Here is a 17,612-nt window from a genome sequence, read left to right on the forward strand (position 1 = left end):
TGCTGAATCCCACTGTTAGAAGTTGAGAAGAATTTTGAAATAGGTGTTGCTCAGGAAAACCATGATTGTACAATCATGTTACAAAATGGCCGCCGTGGCTGCCATGTCAAAGTTTTTACGAGGCCGAAAAATAACAACACTTTGTTGGCTCCCCTTCCTTAACATCCTCACCAATTTCCAGTTCAATGGCACCAGTGGAACTGGAGAAGAAGTTTGAAATGTGTTTTTCAAGATGACGGCCATCTTGGATTTCGGATCGGCCCGAGAAATAACAACACTTGGTCAGGATCATCTCAGGATCATTTCAGGCATGTTTAAGCTCAATATCACTGGTGAAACTTGAGAAGAAGTTTAAAATGTGAAAAGTTTGCGGACGGCGCACGACAATAGACGAAGCATGATGGCTATAGGTCATCCTGACCCTTTGAGATTACTCTTAATTTCTTACTCCAATCATTTTTTTTTTTTAAATCTATGTTGCAGTCTATTGAAACCTTTGTATTCTTGAGATACGCGGGGCCCTTTAGCATTCACTGTCTATCTGATCTGCCGTTTGTCTGTCAGTCAGTCCACAAGGTCAAATTGAAAGTGGTATCTTTCACTGATGTATATTTTTGTTGATCAGAATTTAATATGGAGTCAACTGACCAAAGTTCAAGGTCACTGGGTCAAAGGTCTTGGTCATTTGGGTCCAATGGTGAGCGATACAGGCCATCTTGTATTCTTTTTCAAAATTTATTTGTAGTGTTGCAGATGTTTCAAAGTGTTCTGTTTCAAAAATGTTAATCCATTCCTTTTCCTGCGATGTAATTAGTCTTCAGATCGAGGTTGATTAATTCTTAGTCCCCGTCTGTAAGATTCAATGCTTATCTCGTGGTGATTGCACAACAAAAGGCCAAAGGGCTTTAACAGTCAGAAAATGCCATTCCCTACTAACAACTATAAAATTTTGATTATTTCCAAAGAAAATTCAAGCTTTAGTATTTGACCTCTTTGAACTACCCCTCAGCCCCCTGAAGCCATGAAAGGTTCTATAAACAATAGTGATCTTGGTGCCATCATTGAATGATCTTTATTGGTTCTATAAACAGTAATGATCTTGGTGCCCATCATTGAATGATCATTATTGGTTCTATATCGGACTAATCTCTATCTTTCCCTTCTTTAATCCGATTACAAAAACATGTGGAACCTACATGTGAAGTTTGAGAAACATCTCTTTCAATTCTTCAAAAGCTATAACAATATTCTATTCTCAAAATCAAAGATGGTGACCTGTCACCATTTCATTTTATTAAATTGGCACAACTACGGACCGAGGGGAAACTACACATGGAGTTTGAGGGAAATCCCTGCGGTACTTCAAACCAATATAGCGATAACAAGGATTGTTTACACGTTGTTTACGGACAACAGACGGACCATTGAATTTATATTTTTAACTTCTCAGAAACCCCAGAAACCAGTTTCAATGATATTTTAGCCCACCATCAGATGGTGGGTTAAATTTTCATTGAAACTGGTTCTGGGGTTTCTGAGAAGCTGAAAATTTAAATTGTTTATAGACGGACTCACAAATGGCAATTAGAATAGGTCACTTGGAACCATTGAATGATCTTTATCAGCCACCATGTTCTCTTGTGTTAGCTATTGAAACGGACAAACATTTCATGACTTGTGGTTCCCAATCTGGAAACTTCGGCAGTTTCCATAAACGAGGGGCCACAATGACCACTGACTTCTTCTCAATATTAGGGTATGATAGAATCAATAACTGATCATAGATGGAAGGATAAGGTGCTTTATGAAAACTGAATTCCATGACCCTTTGGATCAAGGTCATTCATTTGAACAAACTTGGTAGCCCTTCACCCCACATGATACAAACCCAATATCAGATACCTGGGGTGCTTCGTTATGGAGAAGTTGTTAAAAAAAGAGATTTTAAATGTCAATGGGGAAAAACAGTTGGACGTCAAAATGTGTCGTTGGTGACATAGAATGGCGTCAAATGTCTTCACTGATACATCTCTGGGTGCCATATGTCATCATATGTCATCATTGGGTATACATGTATATATAGGGTGCGTTAAATGTCATTTGGAAAAAAATAAGGGGATGTCAAATGGTGTCATTGGAAGTATAGAGAGGGGCGTCAAATACCGTCATTGGGGATTTATAGGCAGGCGTCAAATGTCGTCATTGGTTATATAGGGCGCGTCAAATATCGCAACCGAGATATATATAGAGGTGTTATATGCCGTCATTAGGGATACATAGGGACCACAAATGTCGTTATTTGGGAAAAAAAAGGGAATGTCAAATGATGTCATTAGGAATATATATAGTGGCGTCAAAATTAATGTCATTTGGGATATAGATAGGGGCATCAAATGCCAGTCATTGGAGATATAGAAGTTGAGTCAAATGTCCTCACTTCGGATTAAGAAGGGCGTCAAATGTCGTCACTGGGGATATAGAGGGGACGCCAAATGTCATTGGGGATATAGAGGGGGCGTCAAACGTCGTCATCGGGGATATAGAGGGGGCGTGAAACGTCGGCATCGGAGATATAGAGGGGGCATGAAACGTCGTCATCGGGGATATAGAGGGGGCGTGAAACGTCGTCATCGGGGATATGGAGGGGGCGTGAAACGTCGTCATCGGGGATATAGAGGGGGCATGAAACGTCGTCATCAGGAATATAGAGGGGGCGTGAAATGTCGTCATCGGGGATATGGAGGGGGCGTGAAACGTCGTCATCTGGGATATAGAGGGGGCGTGAAACGTCGTCATCGGGGATATGGAGGGGGCGTGAAACGTCGTCATCGGGGATATAGAGGGGGCGTGAAACGTCGTCATCGGGGATATGGAGGGGGCGTGAAACGTCGTCATCGGGGATATAGAGGGGGCGTGAAACGTCGTCATCGGGGATATAGAGGGGGCGTGAAACGTCGTCATCTGGGATATAGAGGGGGCGTGAAACGTCATCGGGGGGGGGGGGGGGGCGTGAAACGTCGTCATCGGGGATATGGAGGGGGCGTGGAACATCGTCACTTAGGATAGAGAGGGGGCGTGAAACGTCGTCATCGGGGATATAGAGGGGGCATGAAACGTCGTCATCGGGGATATAGAGGGGGCATGAAACGTCGTCATCGGAGATATAGAGGGGGCGTGAAACGTCGTCATCGGGGATATAGAGGGGGCGTGAAACGTCGTCATCTGGGATATAGAGGGGGCGTGGAACGTCGTCATCTGGGATATAGAGCGGGCATGAAACGTCGTCATCGGAGATATAGAGGGGGCGTGAAACGTCGTCATCGGGGATATAGAGGGGGCGTGAAACGTCGTCATCTGGGATATAGAGGGGGCGTGGAACGTCGTCATCGGGGATATAGAGGGGGGGCGTGAAACGTCGTCATCGGGGATATGGAGGGGGCGTGAAACGTCGTCATCGGGGATATAGAGGGGGCGTGAAACGTCGGCATCGGGGATATAGAGGGGGCGTGAAACGTCGTCATCTGGGATATAGAGGGGGCGTGAAACGTCATCGGGGGGGGGGGGGGCGTGAAACGTCATCGGGTGGGGGCGTGAAACGTCGTCATCGGGGATATGGAGGGGGCGTGAAACGTCGTCATCGGGGATATAGAGGGGGCGTGAAACGTCGTCATCTGGGATATAGAGGGGGCATGAAACGTCGTCATCGGGGATATAGAGGGGGCATGAAACGTCGTCATCGGGGATATAGAGGGGGCGTGAAACGTCGTCATCGGGGATATAGAGGGGGCGTGAAACGTCGTCATCTGGGATATAGAGGGGGTGTGGAACGTCGTCATCGGGGATATAGAGGGGGCGTGGAATGCGCCATCGGGGATATAGAGGGGGGGGCGTGAAACGTCGTCATCGGGGATATGGAGGGGGCGTGAAACGTCGTCATCGGGGATATAGAGGGGGCGTGAAACGTCGGCATCGGGGATATAGAGGGGGCGTGAAACGTCGTCATCGGGGATATGGAGGGGGCGTGAAACGTCGTCATCGGGGATATGGAGGGGGCGTGAAACGTCGTCATCTGGGATATAGAGGGGGCATGAAACGTCGTCATCGGGGATATAGAGGGGGCGTGAAACGTCGTCATCAGAGATATAGAGGGGGCGTGAAACGTCGTCATCTGGGATATAGAGGGGGCGTGGAACGTCGTCATCGGGGATATAGAGGGGGTGTGGAACGTCGTCATCGGGGATATAGAGGGGGCGTGGAACGTCGCCATCGGGGATATAGAGGGGGGGCGTGAAACGTCGTCATCGGGGATATGGAGGGGGTGTGAAACGTCGTCATCGGGGATATAGAGGGGGTGTGAAACGTCAACGGGGATATAGAGGGGGCGTGAAACGTCGTCATCGGGGATATAGAGGGGGTGTGAAACGTCGTCAACGGGGATATAGAGGGGGCGTGAAACGTCGTCACTTACGATATATAAAGGGCGTCAAATGTCATCATCGGGGATATAGAGATGGCGTCAAATGTCGTCATTTGGGATATGGAGGGGTATCAAATGTCGTCACTGGAGATAAAGAGGGTCGTCAAATATATCGTCATTGGGGATATAGGTGGGGGTCAAATGTCGTCTTTGGTGATACAGAGGGGGCGTTAAATTCTCCACTGGGGATATCAATTTGGGGTTAAATGTCCTTATTTTGGATATGATGGGCGTCAAATATCATCAATGATGATATTTAAGGGGCGTCAAATGTCGTCATTTGGATTTGGGACCTGGAAAGTAAATCAATGTTATTCAAGAAGTCGTTGGAAGGCAAAAGTAACCGCCGGACTGGCTGACGAACGGACGAGATCAACTTGCGAGGTAGTGTTTTGTCTGTTAACGTGGCTTGCAACCCACAAGTCGATTGGAATTTCAAAATCTGTTTTGATTTCCGTTCATTCCGTAGCTAAAAAGCACATGTACATAGGATTTGATGATGATTTAGGAGTAGAAAAAAATACTCAACTAAATATAACTTTCGTCTACAAGCGAAAGAAATATTTTGAGGCGTAAATGGCCGAATGTACCACACAATGAGATGTTGACTGATCATGAGTACGGACACACTATGCCACACTATGCCATAAGGCCAGGTGAGGTACAGGTAAAAGATTAGTTACAGTCTACATGTATTTGGACCTTCACTAGTGTGTATAGCACATTTTGGGACGTTTTGGGGGGGGCTAGATTAAAATTTGGTAAAAATGACACCCCCTGTGTTCATATATATGGATATGAAAATAGGGGTTGTCATTTTTACCGAATTTTATAATTGTTTGTAGGTGCATACATATTTTGTCTGTAACGCATATTTGGGAGAGAAATCAATATAAGATCTAAGCTTGTTTTCCCATCAAAGTGTTGAAACTAAAAATAATTTGTTTAATCATAAACAAGTCGCATTGCCTCTGTCACTGAAATTTATTTCTGTATTTTGTGTTGTTTATCCTATTGGAATAGAGAATAGTAACATTTGAACCCGAGGCTTCATTACACTAAACACTTGTTGTCAGGCAGTACACAAAGCCTAGACACACTGACCACCATTTTGGATGTCATACCGCCGCCATTTGCAGTGGAATGTTGTGTGAAGTAGGAATATAATTCTCCTTTTGTAAAAGGTAATTTTACATACCTGGATGGTTACAGATGATGTTATTTTCAGGAATTCACAATTCTTTGAAAAGGCTGTGTGCACATTCTGCTAATGGCGAATAAAAGGTGAATAATTAACGTAATTAAGTAATTATGAAAACTCAAAGTTGTTGAATATGTTTCATTTTCCATACTTAATACTGTTATGTGGGGTTACATTATTTTCGTGTGTTTTCATGAATTACTACACTACTATAATATAGCTGAAGGGACAATAGACATTGGTAAATTGTTTTGAACCTTCTTTGGTTTGAATTTATTTAAGGATGACCTCACCAATGTGAGAGATGTATGCGTGTGGTGAATGTGAGGCTGAGGTATGTTGGTGTTTGTCTTGTCGCGAAACTGATGCCGACTTTATAGTGCTACCTCACTGAAACATACTGCCAAGAAACACAGCCAGTAATCTTGATTTTAGTTAAAATGTTGAATGTGTTGACATCAGTATACATGTTACCGAGAGGCAAATCAGTTCTTGTAATGGAAGAGGTCCAGAGGGCTTTTATCTTCAAGTAGATGAACGGTCAAAGTCAAGGTAAGCTGCTCCGCAAATGAAGTACCAGTGGAAAAATCTTGTACAAGGAACACACAAGTCAAATATGAAAATCCTGTCATACACAATTAATATACTGAGGTCATTTTTTTTTTCAATAGTAGATCGAATGTCACTGATAAGATCCGCAGTTGTAGTACCAGTAGAAACGTCTTGTCACATGTCAAATATGAAAGCCCTATCTCGTATGGTTATTACAGACAGTGGCCAAGGTTAAAGCTTTTGCTTAAAAGTAGGTCAAAGGTCAGCAGGTCTGCAAATGCACAGGTCTTGTCACAATGAATACCATGGGACATACCAGATGCCTAAGGCGTATCCTTATTAGTATCGATACAGTGTTATATAAAACAGGGGCATCTAAACAGCAAATCCAGTCAAAACATTGATATTTTACAGGCCTATAAATCCCTATTATGGTGCAATGTCACAGAAGTAACATGATGAACTTTTAGTATGTATCATGGCAAACCGTGGGACTTAATGTTGACATGTAATTTGTTAAGCTGTTTGTAAATTTCAACAAAACGTAAGAAAAATGCATGTTTCAGGGGGACATAATTAACTCATTTGTATCCCATATATTACACAAACTTTTTTTGCCATGTCGTTTTGCTCACAAGTGTCTAAAGCACAAAATAGGAGCATTGGTTTGACCAGCTTTGACGTTATTATATGTTTAAACGTTGTTTTTATTTTGACCTTGAATTGCAAATGACAGTGGCCAAGGTTAAAGTTTGCTTAAAAGTAGGTCAAAGGTCAGCAGGTCTGCAAATGCACAGGTCTTGTCACAATGAATACCATGGGACATACCAGATGCCTAAGGCGTATCCTTATTAGTATCGATACAGTGTTATATAAAACAGGGGCATCTAAACAGCAAATCCAGTCAAAACATTGATATTTTACAGGCCTATAAATCCCTATTATGGTGCAATGTCACAGAAGTAACATGATGAACTTTTAGTATGTATCATGGCAAACCGTGGGACTTAATGTTGACATGTAATTTGTTAAGCTGTTTGTAAATTTCAACAAAACGTAAGAAAAATGCATGTTTCAGGGGGACATAATTAACTCATTTGTATCCCATATATTACACAAACTTTTTTTGCCATGTCGTTTTGCTCACAAGTGTCTAAAGCACAAAATAGGAGCATTGGTTTGACCAGCTTTGACGTTATTATATGTTTAAACGTTTTTATTTTGACCTTGAATTGCAAATGGCGGTCGTGAATGATATCACACAAATATGGCATATAAGGGGGTATTTAAAACATCAAAAATGCTCTTATTAGACAATATAAAGTATTCTTGAAGTGGCAAGAAGACTGCTGTTATGAAAAAATGTTCAACCGTTGAGTTTGGGGTAAAATATGCCTATTTCTGAAAAAGGCTGCAAACTCACCATTTTAACAAATTGACATTCAAATGTTCATGCTACTATGATGAGATGTCTTAAAAGTACGATATAGGAGTTTTGTTCTTAACTGAAATGCCTCCTTTAAGCCATACTTGTGTAATATTACTCTCAGCCGCCATTTGCATTTCAAGGTCAAAACAAAATAAGTGTTTATTATACGTACATACAGTAAAATCCGGTCAAACAAATGCTCCCACTCTGTGCTATAGACACTTGTGAACATAACAGCATGGCTATTTTTCAGGTTTGATCATTTGCGTGACTTAGAATTATTCCATGCCAAATCTTACCACAAAGTTACTCTACAGAAGAAACTGGTAGCATCTATAGCATATTATTGGTGATTGTGAGAAGGTACATGTCCAAACAAACATTTTGGTATATTACATGATATTTTTTGTGCAAATCTTAAGGTATTTATTTGTGTTTGAAATTCAACACTATTCTGCTATATAGATGACCCTTAACCTAGCTGTCAAAAGATAACGCCAATGTGGACACCAGGTGTACAGAAAGAGTGCCCTTAGACCTGGTAAGTTAAAAATGTGATATCCAAACACAAATTATAGTAAATTTTACCAATCAATAGGGGTATGAAGCTCACATAATATTGGTAATACACCTGATGATCCTTCTATCATTGACGAGGATTTGATTCTACCACATCTGGGTATTGCGAAGAGGAATTTTAAAACAAAATTCAGTGAATTTGACTTTTTTGCTCTGGGGGCAGATGAACCATATGATTCACAATTTTGGTTGACCTTTGGCCATGGATGGTTTCACAGACCACGGAAAAAAGGCAAGTCGAATAGGTCAGGTGAAACTTCTTATCAGGTGACCTAACGACGGGCAAAAGTCATTTGTATGTCAGATCTTTATAGCACTCAATCCATGTTACCTGTTTGAAAACATTGGGCATATGTGTCTTCTGGAACTTAAAAAGAAGATCCTTGAAGTTTTTAACATACATGTGTATCAGACACCTGTGACTTTGAAAACAGGTCAAGGTCATTGGTAAGAGGATACTTTATAGCACTAAATAACAGGTACCTACTGGACAAAGAGGAGTATCTTGTGTCTTTTAGAACATTAGAAAACATTCGGCATATGTGTCTTCTGGAACTTAAAAAGAAGATCCTTGAAGTTTTTAACATATCAGACACCTGTGACTTTGAAAACAGGTCAAGGTCATTGGTAAGAGGATACTTTATAGCACTAAATAACAGGTGCCTACTGGACAAAGAGGAGTATCTTGTGTCTTTTAGAACATTAGAAGAATTTCAAGGAATTTTAAACCGTTTGATCCTGTGACCTTGGAAATATGTCAAGGTCATTTATATGAGGCAACTTTGTACCAATTTGTCCTAAGTACCTACTAGCAAAATATCAGGCTTCTGAAACTTGAAAAGATTATTCTTGAAGATTTTAACATATTAGACCTTAGTGACCTTGTAAAAGGTTTAAGGTAATTCATATGAGGAAATGTTAATATACTCTTCCCCATGTACCTCCTAGCATAAAATATCCATACCCAGTTGCTTATAGTTTCCTAGAAAAAGTTTACAGACACAGACAACCACTCCTGCACCATACCACAAGCTCATTGGCAATTCATGTTATGTGATCTGATAACTGTCAATGGTTTCAAAGAAAAATAAGAACCAAATTAACACAAAATGATTTATTGTATCCTCAATTAAAACAAGCAGATGAACAATAGAGTATAAACAATATGTATAACAGTTATTGATATGTAGTGGTATCACAGCTTTATCATACTTTTAAAATATCAATAAGGACGGAAAACATTAAAATATTAGCATGTATATACCAATGATGCATCTCAATATGGACCAACGGTTGTTAAGATTCAAAATATTCATCCTCAGCTAGATTTACATCGTATATAGTACTGTAATGTTTGCTAGTGCTGGAAATTCCATTGTACACGGTCACATCAGTTTAGAGTGAAGTTACAAAGATCATTATGCTAAAGAGCAGAGCAATTATAACTGTCTAAATTTAACAAAGGTTTTAGTGTAGTCAAATATCACAGGCAATGAAACACACAATTTCAAATATCTATAAATCAAAAATATATTACTATTATAACATTAAATTGTTTCTTCAGTCAAAAACTGAAATAAATCCACCTTAGGGATTTCTTTCACTCTTTTGTCAATATATTCCTTCATAATACTAGATCTCCATTTTGGCAGTTTTTACCACTGGTGAGAATTCTGCTGATGTAGATGCTATGCACTGTAACATTTGAGTTTAATTCCTGACAAGAGTTCCAATGATATTGACTATGTGCCAGAGAGCTGGGTCACTACAACGTTTGGAAGCCCATAACAGACAGTGTTATACCAGGACATTTCTGGTTCTGGCATTTCCTCCTTAGCACCAAAGTCACGATCACTGAAGTCTCGATCGTCGGTTCGGTGACTCTCCTTTTCCTCTGCCTCGTCTGTGGGTTTGTCCTCCTCAGGTTTGCGACGTCTGTAGGGTGTGAATACCAGCCTCACAGACTCACCTGTAGTCTTGCCACCTTCCAGCATGTCTGTTATAACACAAGGTTATGAGAAGAATTTTATAAAACGATCCACAAATCAATACTGTTGGTATATTTACAGAAAATAATTACCTAAGTTATGGACACTGCAAATTTATAGTCTTTCTAATGAAAATTAATCTAAATTACCATATTTAATCTCAAATAAGCCCCCATCCCTAATGTAAAAGGTTTGTACTAAAGTTTAGGGACAGCTTATCTTATTTGTGAACCACATTCAGGTTACGTTTTTTTTTAACTGATGATTTTGTGAAAACGAAGAAGAGGCTTATTTGTAGGCAGGGGCTTAATTACAAATTTATACGGTAGGCCTAATCGTTATTAGTGATCTTACCCTATATTTGATGGTTTGACCTCACAAAATTAAAGACCTATATGGCATGTTGACGTGGTTGCACTGACAACCTACAGCTGTCTTACATGTTAAACATTCCGTTACAGAATTGAGTATTTCTCAGTGATGTAGATAAAGAAAGATTTAAGTCATCAACCTAACTATTTTCATCAGAAGCCTTATATCATAATATGTAAAAACTGAGACATCTCATTTGTCATCATAACTGTGACCTTTGACACCATAAACTGTGACCTTAGACACAATACTAATAAACTATCTTTATGTATGGCCCAAAACTTGAATTATCTGTATAAATGACCTTGATCCTGTATGATTTACCTTTCATGTTGACCTTTAACCTATTTGCATTCTCGGCCAGAGTACAGTGCCATTGGTTAGCCATAATGCACTTGATCCCAGTGAGACTGGCCAGCATGGCGGTCTCCACAGGTTTCTCCAGGGCCAGGATGCTTGCACTGGAAAGATGAACAAATGTTAGAAGATGAACAAATGTTACACCCCGGGAATACAACGCATTAAAAACACCGATGTGATGAAAATTCAGATAACAAACACAGGAATATATGTTACTGTAGGTAAGGGAGTGACTCACCTCTTTAGAACATCCAGTTTAGACTGGCGGGTAAAACTCTTACTAGTCTGAGCCAAGTCTTGTATGTAAAGGATGGTACAATCTGTAAAACACAACACAGCCTCCTCATTACTGTAATTTACAGTTCAAAACATTTTATACTTCATCTTATATCAATATATCAACATTTTTACCTATTGAAATATAACGATCTTCATTCACAATTATTTGAGATTTGAAAATTAAAAAAAAAAAAAAAAAAATTTGTATTGGGGACTTGTGACCATACCTCAACTTTATTACTCAATGTACATGACATTGTATATTGCACATTGTGTGTGACAGATACCTGGTATGTTGAGAGCGGTAAGTTTGGCAGGTGGAATATAGTTGAGGAATTTCTCCATGCCGTAGAAGATGAAGGAGCTGTTTTCAGTGAGATAGATCTCCCACTCTCCGACACTCGGGGTGTGGTCATCTCCCATGATACCCAGCCATCGAGGCGTGAACTGCTGTTCATAATCGTCTATCAGATGATTCGTCACATTGATGGGTTTATCAACCTCTGTATCAACACAGAAACCAGAACGAATACGTCAGAGGCAACTTAATATAAGAATATTATTAAAGGGAAAAAACTAAAAAAATATCATGAAAAACTTATACACTTATTATATAGGATCCATGCCACAGGATTAGAGGTGAAATGGTCAGTATCACAGGATTAGAGGTCAGATGGTCTGTGTCACGGGATTAGAGGTCAGATGGTCTGTGTCACAGGATTAGAGGTCAGATGGTCAGTGTCACAGGATTAGAGGTCAGATGGTCAGTGTCACAGGATTAGAGGTCAGATGGTCTGTGTCACAGGATTAGAGGTCAGATGGTCAGTTTCACAGAATTAGAGCCAAAGGGTCAGTGTCACAGGATTAGAGGTCAGATGGTCAGTGTCACAATATTGGAGGTCAGATGGTCAGTGTCACCAGATTAGAGGTCAGATGCTCAGTGTCACAGGATTGGAGGTCAGATTGCCCAGTGTCACAGGATTGGAGGTCAGATGGTCAGTGTCACAATATTGAAGGTCAGGTGGTCAGTGTCACCAGATTAGAGGTCAGATGCTCAGTGTCACAGGATTGGAGGTCAGATGGTCAGTGTCACAGGATTAGAGGTCAGATGGTCAGTGTCACAGGATTGGAGGTCAGATCGTCAGTGTCACCGGATTAGAGGTCAAAGGGTCAGTGTCACAGGATTAGAGGTCAGATGGTCAGTGTCACAGGATTGGAGGTCAGATGGTCAGTGTCACCAGATTAGAGGTCAAAGGGTCAGTGTCACATAATTAGTGGTCAGATGGCCAGTGTTACAGGATTAGTGGGTCAGTGTTATAAGATTGGAGGTCAAAGGTTCAATGTCGCAGAATAAGAGGTTCAATGTCACAGAGCAAATCTACATACCTGTTTCAGCACAATCCAAGTGGGTGTCCACAATATCTTGGTCAGTCAAGGAACACAGCCGGTATATATAATAACACTTATAAATCCTGTACCTAGTCTTCAATGATTTGTAAGATGAATTTAAATCCTTGTCTGGTCTAATGGATACTTTCCTTTGTTATTTTTTTATCTAACTGACTTGTGTTTAATATTTACCTTGTGATACGTCTCTTAGCCTTTTATTGAGGTGACATAACAGGGAGGAGGGCACCTGTGGAGGAGTTTATAGGACACTAGCTAGAAAATCATCAGTTAATAGAGTGTCAGAGATCACTTTCAAGCTATGTAGGCCAAGGGGTCCAAGGAAACTTAAGCGTGAAGTAGTTAATTTGGTCCAAGGGAACTTGAGTAATTGGGCAGAAATCAATTTTCTATTAAAAGTGACCTTGACAAATGACCTTTTGCCCTGGAAAGAAATCCCAAGCAAGCACTCCCCAATAGGAAAATGGTGTTTAGTTTAATCAGTCCACTTGAACTTTTGAGATTGTATAGAGTGGTGATGGAGATGGATAGTGGCATTAAAATGTCCTCTTCTGATCTTCAATCAGGGGTATAACAGACAGTAGAAAAGGATACATCTAAAGTTCATGGTGTCTACAGCATGTTGCCATGGAGCTATCTCTCTGCTCAACGGAACCTACAAAACAGGATGTTGTATGAACATGTACACAATTCAATAAAGTCACTTTTAACCTTTTCTATCTGTCAGTATATTACAGCAGTCTGGTATCTCCCACTGCTAGGTTGATCATTCTAATTGTAACAATAAACCTTCAGGCCAGGTGAGCTAATAATGAAGGTTTGAAATTGTACTTAAGTCATTCCAAGATAATTGTTTGTTTACTTTAATTTGTTTATCATCCAAATTATCAATGGTTGTGCTCTTTTTCTTCTTCACAATTTGAAGATATGTTATAGCGAGAGTGAAAAAAAAACATTTGAAAAAGATAATATTTCATAAATGTAGTAAATTATCGTTAATCAGGATCAGTTCCTTTTATACTATTTAAGGACAAACTTTCAAAAGTCAATATTTTTTCAAAATATTCATGAAAAAATGTTCATGATTTCATAATTGTAAAAGTAAAAACTAGCAAATACACTTGGCCAGGCAGCTGATCCCAATACCATTTAACATCTGAACGGGGAATCAACCACCGGACACCTAGGTTTAATTAATTTAAAGGTGAGTGCGATACCACTATGCCACACAACTAGGTATCTTCATAAACTAATGCAAAAATAATCATTTATTTTCCCAAATACTAAAAATCAATGTTTTGTACACAAACTTACAATCTTGGCCCTGATTTGTACACAAACTTACAATCTTGGCCATGATTTGTACACAGACTTACAATCTTGGCCCTGATTTGTACACAGACTCACAATCTTGGCCCTGATTTGTACACACTTACAATCTTGGCCCTGATTTGTACAGACTTACAATCTCGGCCCTGATTTGTACACAAACTTACAATCTTGGCCCTGATTTGTACACAGACTCACAATCTTGGCCCTGATTTGTACACAAACTTACAATCTTAGCCATCTTTTTGCTGGCATCCCTCAGACCTGGAATTCTAGACATTGGGTTGTCAACCTGACCCTTGGCTTTCTTCTTGTTTGCATCTTCTGTGAGAACAAAATGGTACATATGATAACGCACATTCAATATTAGTATACCACTAATATTCTCATTTGATCGTATATGTTGTATGAAGACAGCAAGTCTTTAAAAGATCAAATAAAGTCAATGAATTATATACAAGATGTAAAATACCAAACAAAAATGTTTGAATTAATTTCATGCTATAAATAAGTTAAAATACATAAAAACACTCCAATCAAAATCAAGAATTCATTCCTACTTTGATTTTTGTTGATTTTTAAATTTCAAAACACTTGTTTGTTCTACTTAAGCATTTATTTGTGGTAAGAATTATAATGAAACTTTAATGTCTATACTAAAATGAAAATGAAGCAACTGATTTTTTGAGAGGTGAAACTTAAATTTGAAAAAAACCTACTTACATATGGTGATTGTTACATGTATGTATTAACATACCTACGTGTAAATCAAACAGACATAACGAGAGTGGAAGCACACATTAGGTAATGGTGACGAGAGTTACAATGTTATTTAACATGATCTTAAACCATACAGCTTCACAAAGACTAAATTTGATAGATTTAGGGAGTTTCCTATTAAAAGTGCTAACACTTCTCACAAAATCAGTGGTGGTTGGATTTTAAAACTCTAGGAAACTGAACATTGTGACTGGGACTCGATGATAAACAGAAACTTCAACATCAACAATGAACATAAAACATGTTTTCTGTCTTACTCGCTGATTCTGATGCAAATCTAACGTGATCACCTAAAACAAAGGCAGATAGGGCATATAAATTCAAATGAGTCTAGACGGGCAGGTACAGGGGTGTTACTGTACAGAGGTGTTACTGTATAGAGGTGGCACTATACAGGGGTGTCACTATACAGGGGTGTTACTGTACAGTGATTCTAGACAGACAGGTACAGGGTTTTCACTGTACAGTGATTCTAAGAGGTTGATACAGGAGTGTCACACGTCCTATGACAGTTATGGTGTTATAGCCTGACAGCAAAATAAATAAGAGACCCAATAGACCTGCATTGCTAACCTGCTACTAAATAAATGCAACTTTAAAGATAATCTTGGTCTTTTATAAACTAGATGCTTAGCTGATTACCTCTTCATTCAAATATAAGATTTCACCCCTGTGACCTTAAAAATAGATTCATCTCTGTAACCTTGAAAGTAATTCAAAATCATTCCTTTAAACAAACTTAGGGGCCCTTCATCAGAGCATGCTACTGGTCCAATATCATATAACACTTGGCACTTGAATATTGTGAAGAAATTTGTATGTATAAATGAAAATGTTGCATATTAATTGAATATAAATATCAAAATTAATTTCCAGGATTATAAGAGGGTGATATTACAGATCTGACGTGAAAACCTCCTGGTAAATTAGAATTTGTATATGGTGAAAATCTGGATGGACTTCCTATGGGAAAATGATTGTAAATAAACAGTAGGATGACTACTCATATCCATGTCATACAGGTGTGATAAAAGGCTGATAACAGATTAAAATGGTATCATGTCTCAGAAAGAAAAGGGTAACAGAAACTACTTCTAACAAATCTACAATAACCTATATTTCTACTGGATTCAATGTGACTAGCAGAAAGAGAGTAACTCAAAGGTCTGTACATGTACACAAATACCTAGGTTACATATTGTAATTGTATGGTGTTTGATATTGGGTAGAAAAAATATTATGATGGATATTCAATATATACGTTTGAAAATACTTTTAATGAAGTAATGATTGATATGTAATAAAATCGTAAATATGCAGGCTGTCATGGTAATCATCATGCTGTATTACATGGTATAAAACCTGTTACAGGATTTCTATAGGCAAGGCTATTACATATCTTTTTTTATTCAATAATTTTCAATGATGATTATATATTGCTAGTAAGTTCAAACCGATTATTCAAAATTATTAACAGTTTTTAATTGACAAAATTTGAACAGAAATCATCCATGACCTTGTTTGTTACAGCTCACCGAACAACACGTATTTCCTTGTTTACAACAAACTGTTAAAGTTTTTTCATTCAATAAAATTGTAAAAAATCAAGCGACAAACAATCACTATTACTCTATATGAACTGTCAGTGATAGAACCGTCACCCACTCACCACACAAACCTACCACTACATTCTCATTCAAAATTTAGCCCTAAAACACTAATTGTCGAAATGATACAACATCATATAAAAAACATATAAAACCTTCAGTTACAAAAAAACTCAAAGCATTAATTTTGAATTACATTGAAAAGTAAACTTTGTTGATAATGAATATCACCAGACCAGGGTAAATAGTCTGATATTTTCATTCAGTTTAGGATTTCAAACAGATATAAGTCAAATTTGGGTATTTTAGAGTACTTTGTATCTAAAACAGAATTTTGTATTTGTTTTAAGAAAGCTCTGCTATATTAGAAATATGTTTAATAGTTTTTCAAAAAAATAAATACAATTTTTGGGGGTTGAGTGTAGGGATTAATTTATTTATGAAAGTATGAAAAGATTCAAGACAACATATTGGCAATAAAATGATGAAGCGATCCTGTTTTTGATTTTATTTTCAGTGAAGTAATTAGTATAGGCATCTGGGACTGTCTTTTTTTTTTTTTTTTTTTTTAATAATGTTAGTTTCATTGTGAATCAATTTTTAAATCATTTTTAAAAAAATGTTCTTAGACTAGAACATGAGTTACAATACAGATTTGAATTGGTCAACTCTATCTGCAATATTCGTCTACAAACAATAAAAATCCTAGCTAACTCATTGTAAAGTAATCAGATCTAATACTATAAGTCTACCAACAAAACAACTAAATCCAGGTCTATACTATGATCTCCGAAGTCTCCACAGTCACACACATTCAGTCAATACCCGTGTCTCACACAAATTACCTTCTCCGTCCGCTAAGTATGACATAAACACAAATTTGATAGTATAAACCTACTACTCATTTGTAAGACAATACTAATTAAAATGACCTTACATTTCAGAGTTTGAATATAAGAATTTTTAAGGGTATGATAAATCCTTTTTGACCATAATATGACATATGATTTAAATGATTTTAACATTTCAAAAATTATTCAGACAATAAAATCATGTGTGTACATTCCATCTCTTGGACTAAACAATATTAACACACATAGTAATACACTGTAAAGTATTTCAATGGGAGCTCTCATATCATTATCCTATAAGACTCACTAGGTATGTATATTCAATTAATCATGCCTGCTCTACGTATATATGGAAATGTTTAAAAATTTAATTTAATTTAAAGTGAATTTTAGTCCATCAT

At 38.3% G+C, this 17,612-nt stretch overlaps 3 protein-coding genes across 12 annotated transcripts in view; 2 read left to right on the top strand and 1 right to left on the bottom strand.

The window, feature by feature from the left end:
* The first annotated feature begins 2,427 nt into the window (after positions 1-2,427).
* On the top strand, positions 2,428-3,066 carry LOC117338884 (protein FAM98A-like). The gene has a single exon (XM_033900247.1). It carries the CDS (start codon positions 2,428-2,430, stop codon positions 3,064-3,066), a length of 639 nt encoding a protein of 212 aa, XP_033756138.1.
* Positions 3,067-3,859: 793 nt separating this feature from the next.
* Positions 3,860-4,291, top strand: LOC117338885 (glycine-rich RNA-binding protein 8-like). Its single transcript, XM_033900248.1, has one exon. The coding sequence runs from the start codon at positions 3,860-3,862 to the stop codon at positions 4,289-4,291; it is 432 nt and encodes a 143-aa protein (XP_033756139.1).
* Positions 4,292-9,337: 5,046 nt separating this feature from the next.
* The window catches only part of LOC117339536 (cilia- and flagella-associated protein 46-like), a 74,953-nt gene continuing 66,678 nt past the window's right edge, over positions 9,338-17,612 (bottom strand). For 4 of the 10 annotated variants that reach the window (XM_033901205.1, XM_033901202.1, XM_033901206.1 and 1 more), the window contains 8 exons: positions 15,011-15,043; positions 14,203-14,297; positions 13,239-13,299; positions 12,624-12,659; positions 11,525-11,740; positions 11,197-11,278; positions 10,923-11,059; positions 9,338-10,234 (listed from right to left, as the gene is read on the bottom strand). In XM_033901205.1, the coding sequence (XP_033757096.1) occupies positions 9,981-10,234; positions 10,923-11,059; positions 11,197-11,278; positions 11,525-11,740; positions 12,624-12,659; positions 13,239-13,299; positions 14,203-14,297; positions 15,011-15,043 (914 nt within the window). In that variant the 3' untranslated portion in view covers positions 9,338-9,980. Of the gene's footprint in view, positions 10,235-10,922; positions 11,060-11,196; positions 11,279-11,524; positions 11,741-12,623; positions 12,660-13,238; positions 13,300-14,202; positions 14,298-15,010; positions 15,044-17,205; positions 17,218-17,612 lie in introns of all 10 variants that reach the window. The other 6 variants (XM_033901204.1, XM_033901203.1, XM_033901201.1 and 3 more) reach the window with 2 other exon arrangements.

Source organism: Pecten maximus, chromosome 12, assembly GCF_902652985.1.
Source record: "Pecten maximus chromosome 12, xPecMax1.1, whole genome shotgun sequence".
In the NCBI taxonomy this organism is placed as follows: domain Eukaryota; kingdom Metazoa; phylum Mollusca; class Bivalvia; order Pectinida; family Pectinidae; genus Pecten; species Pecten maximus.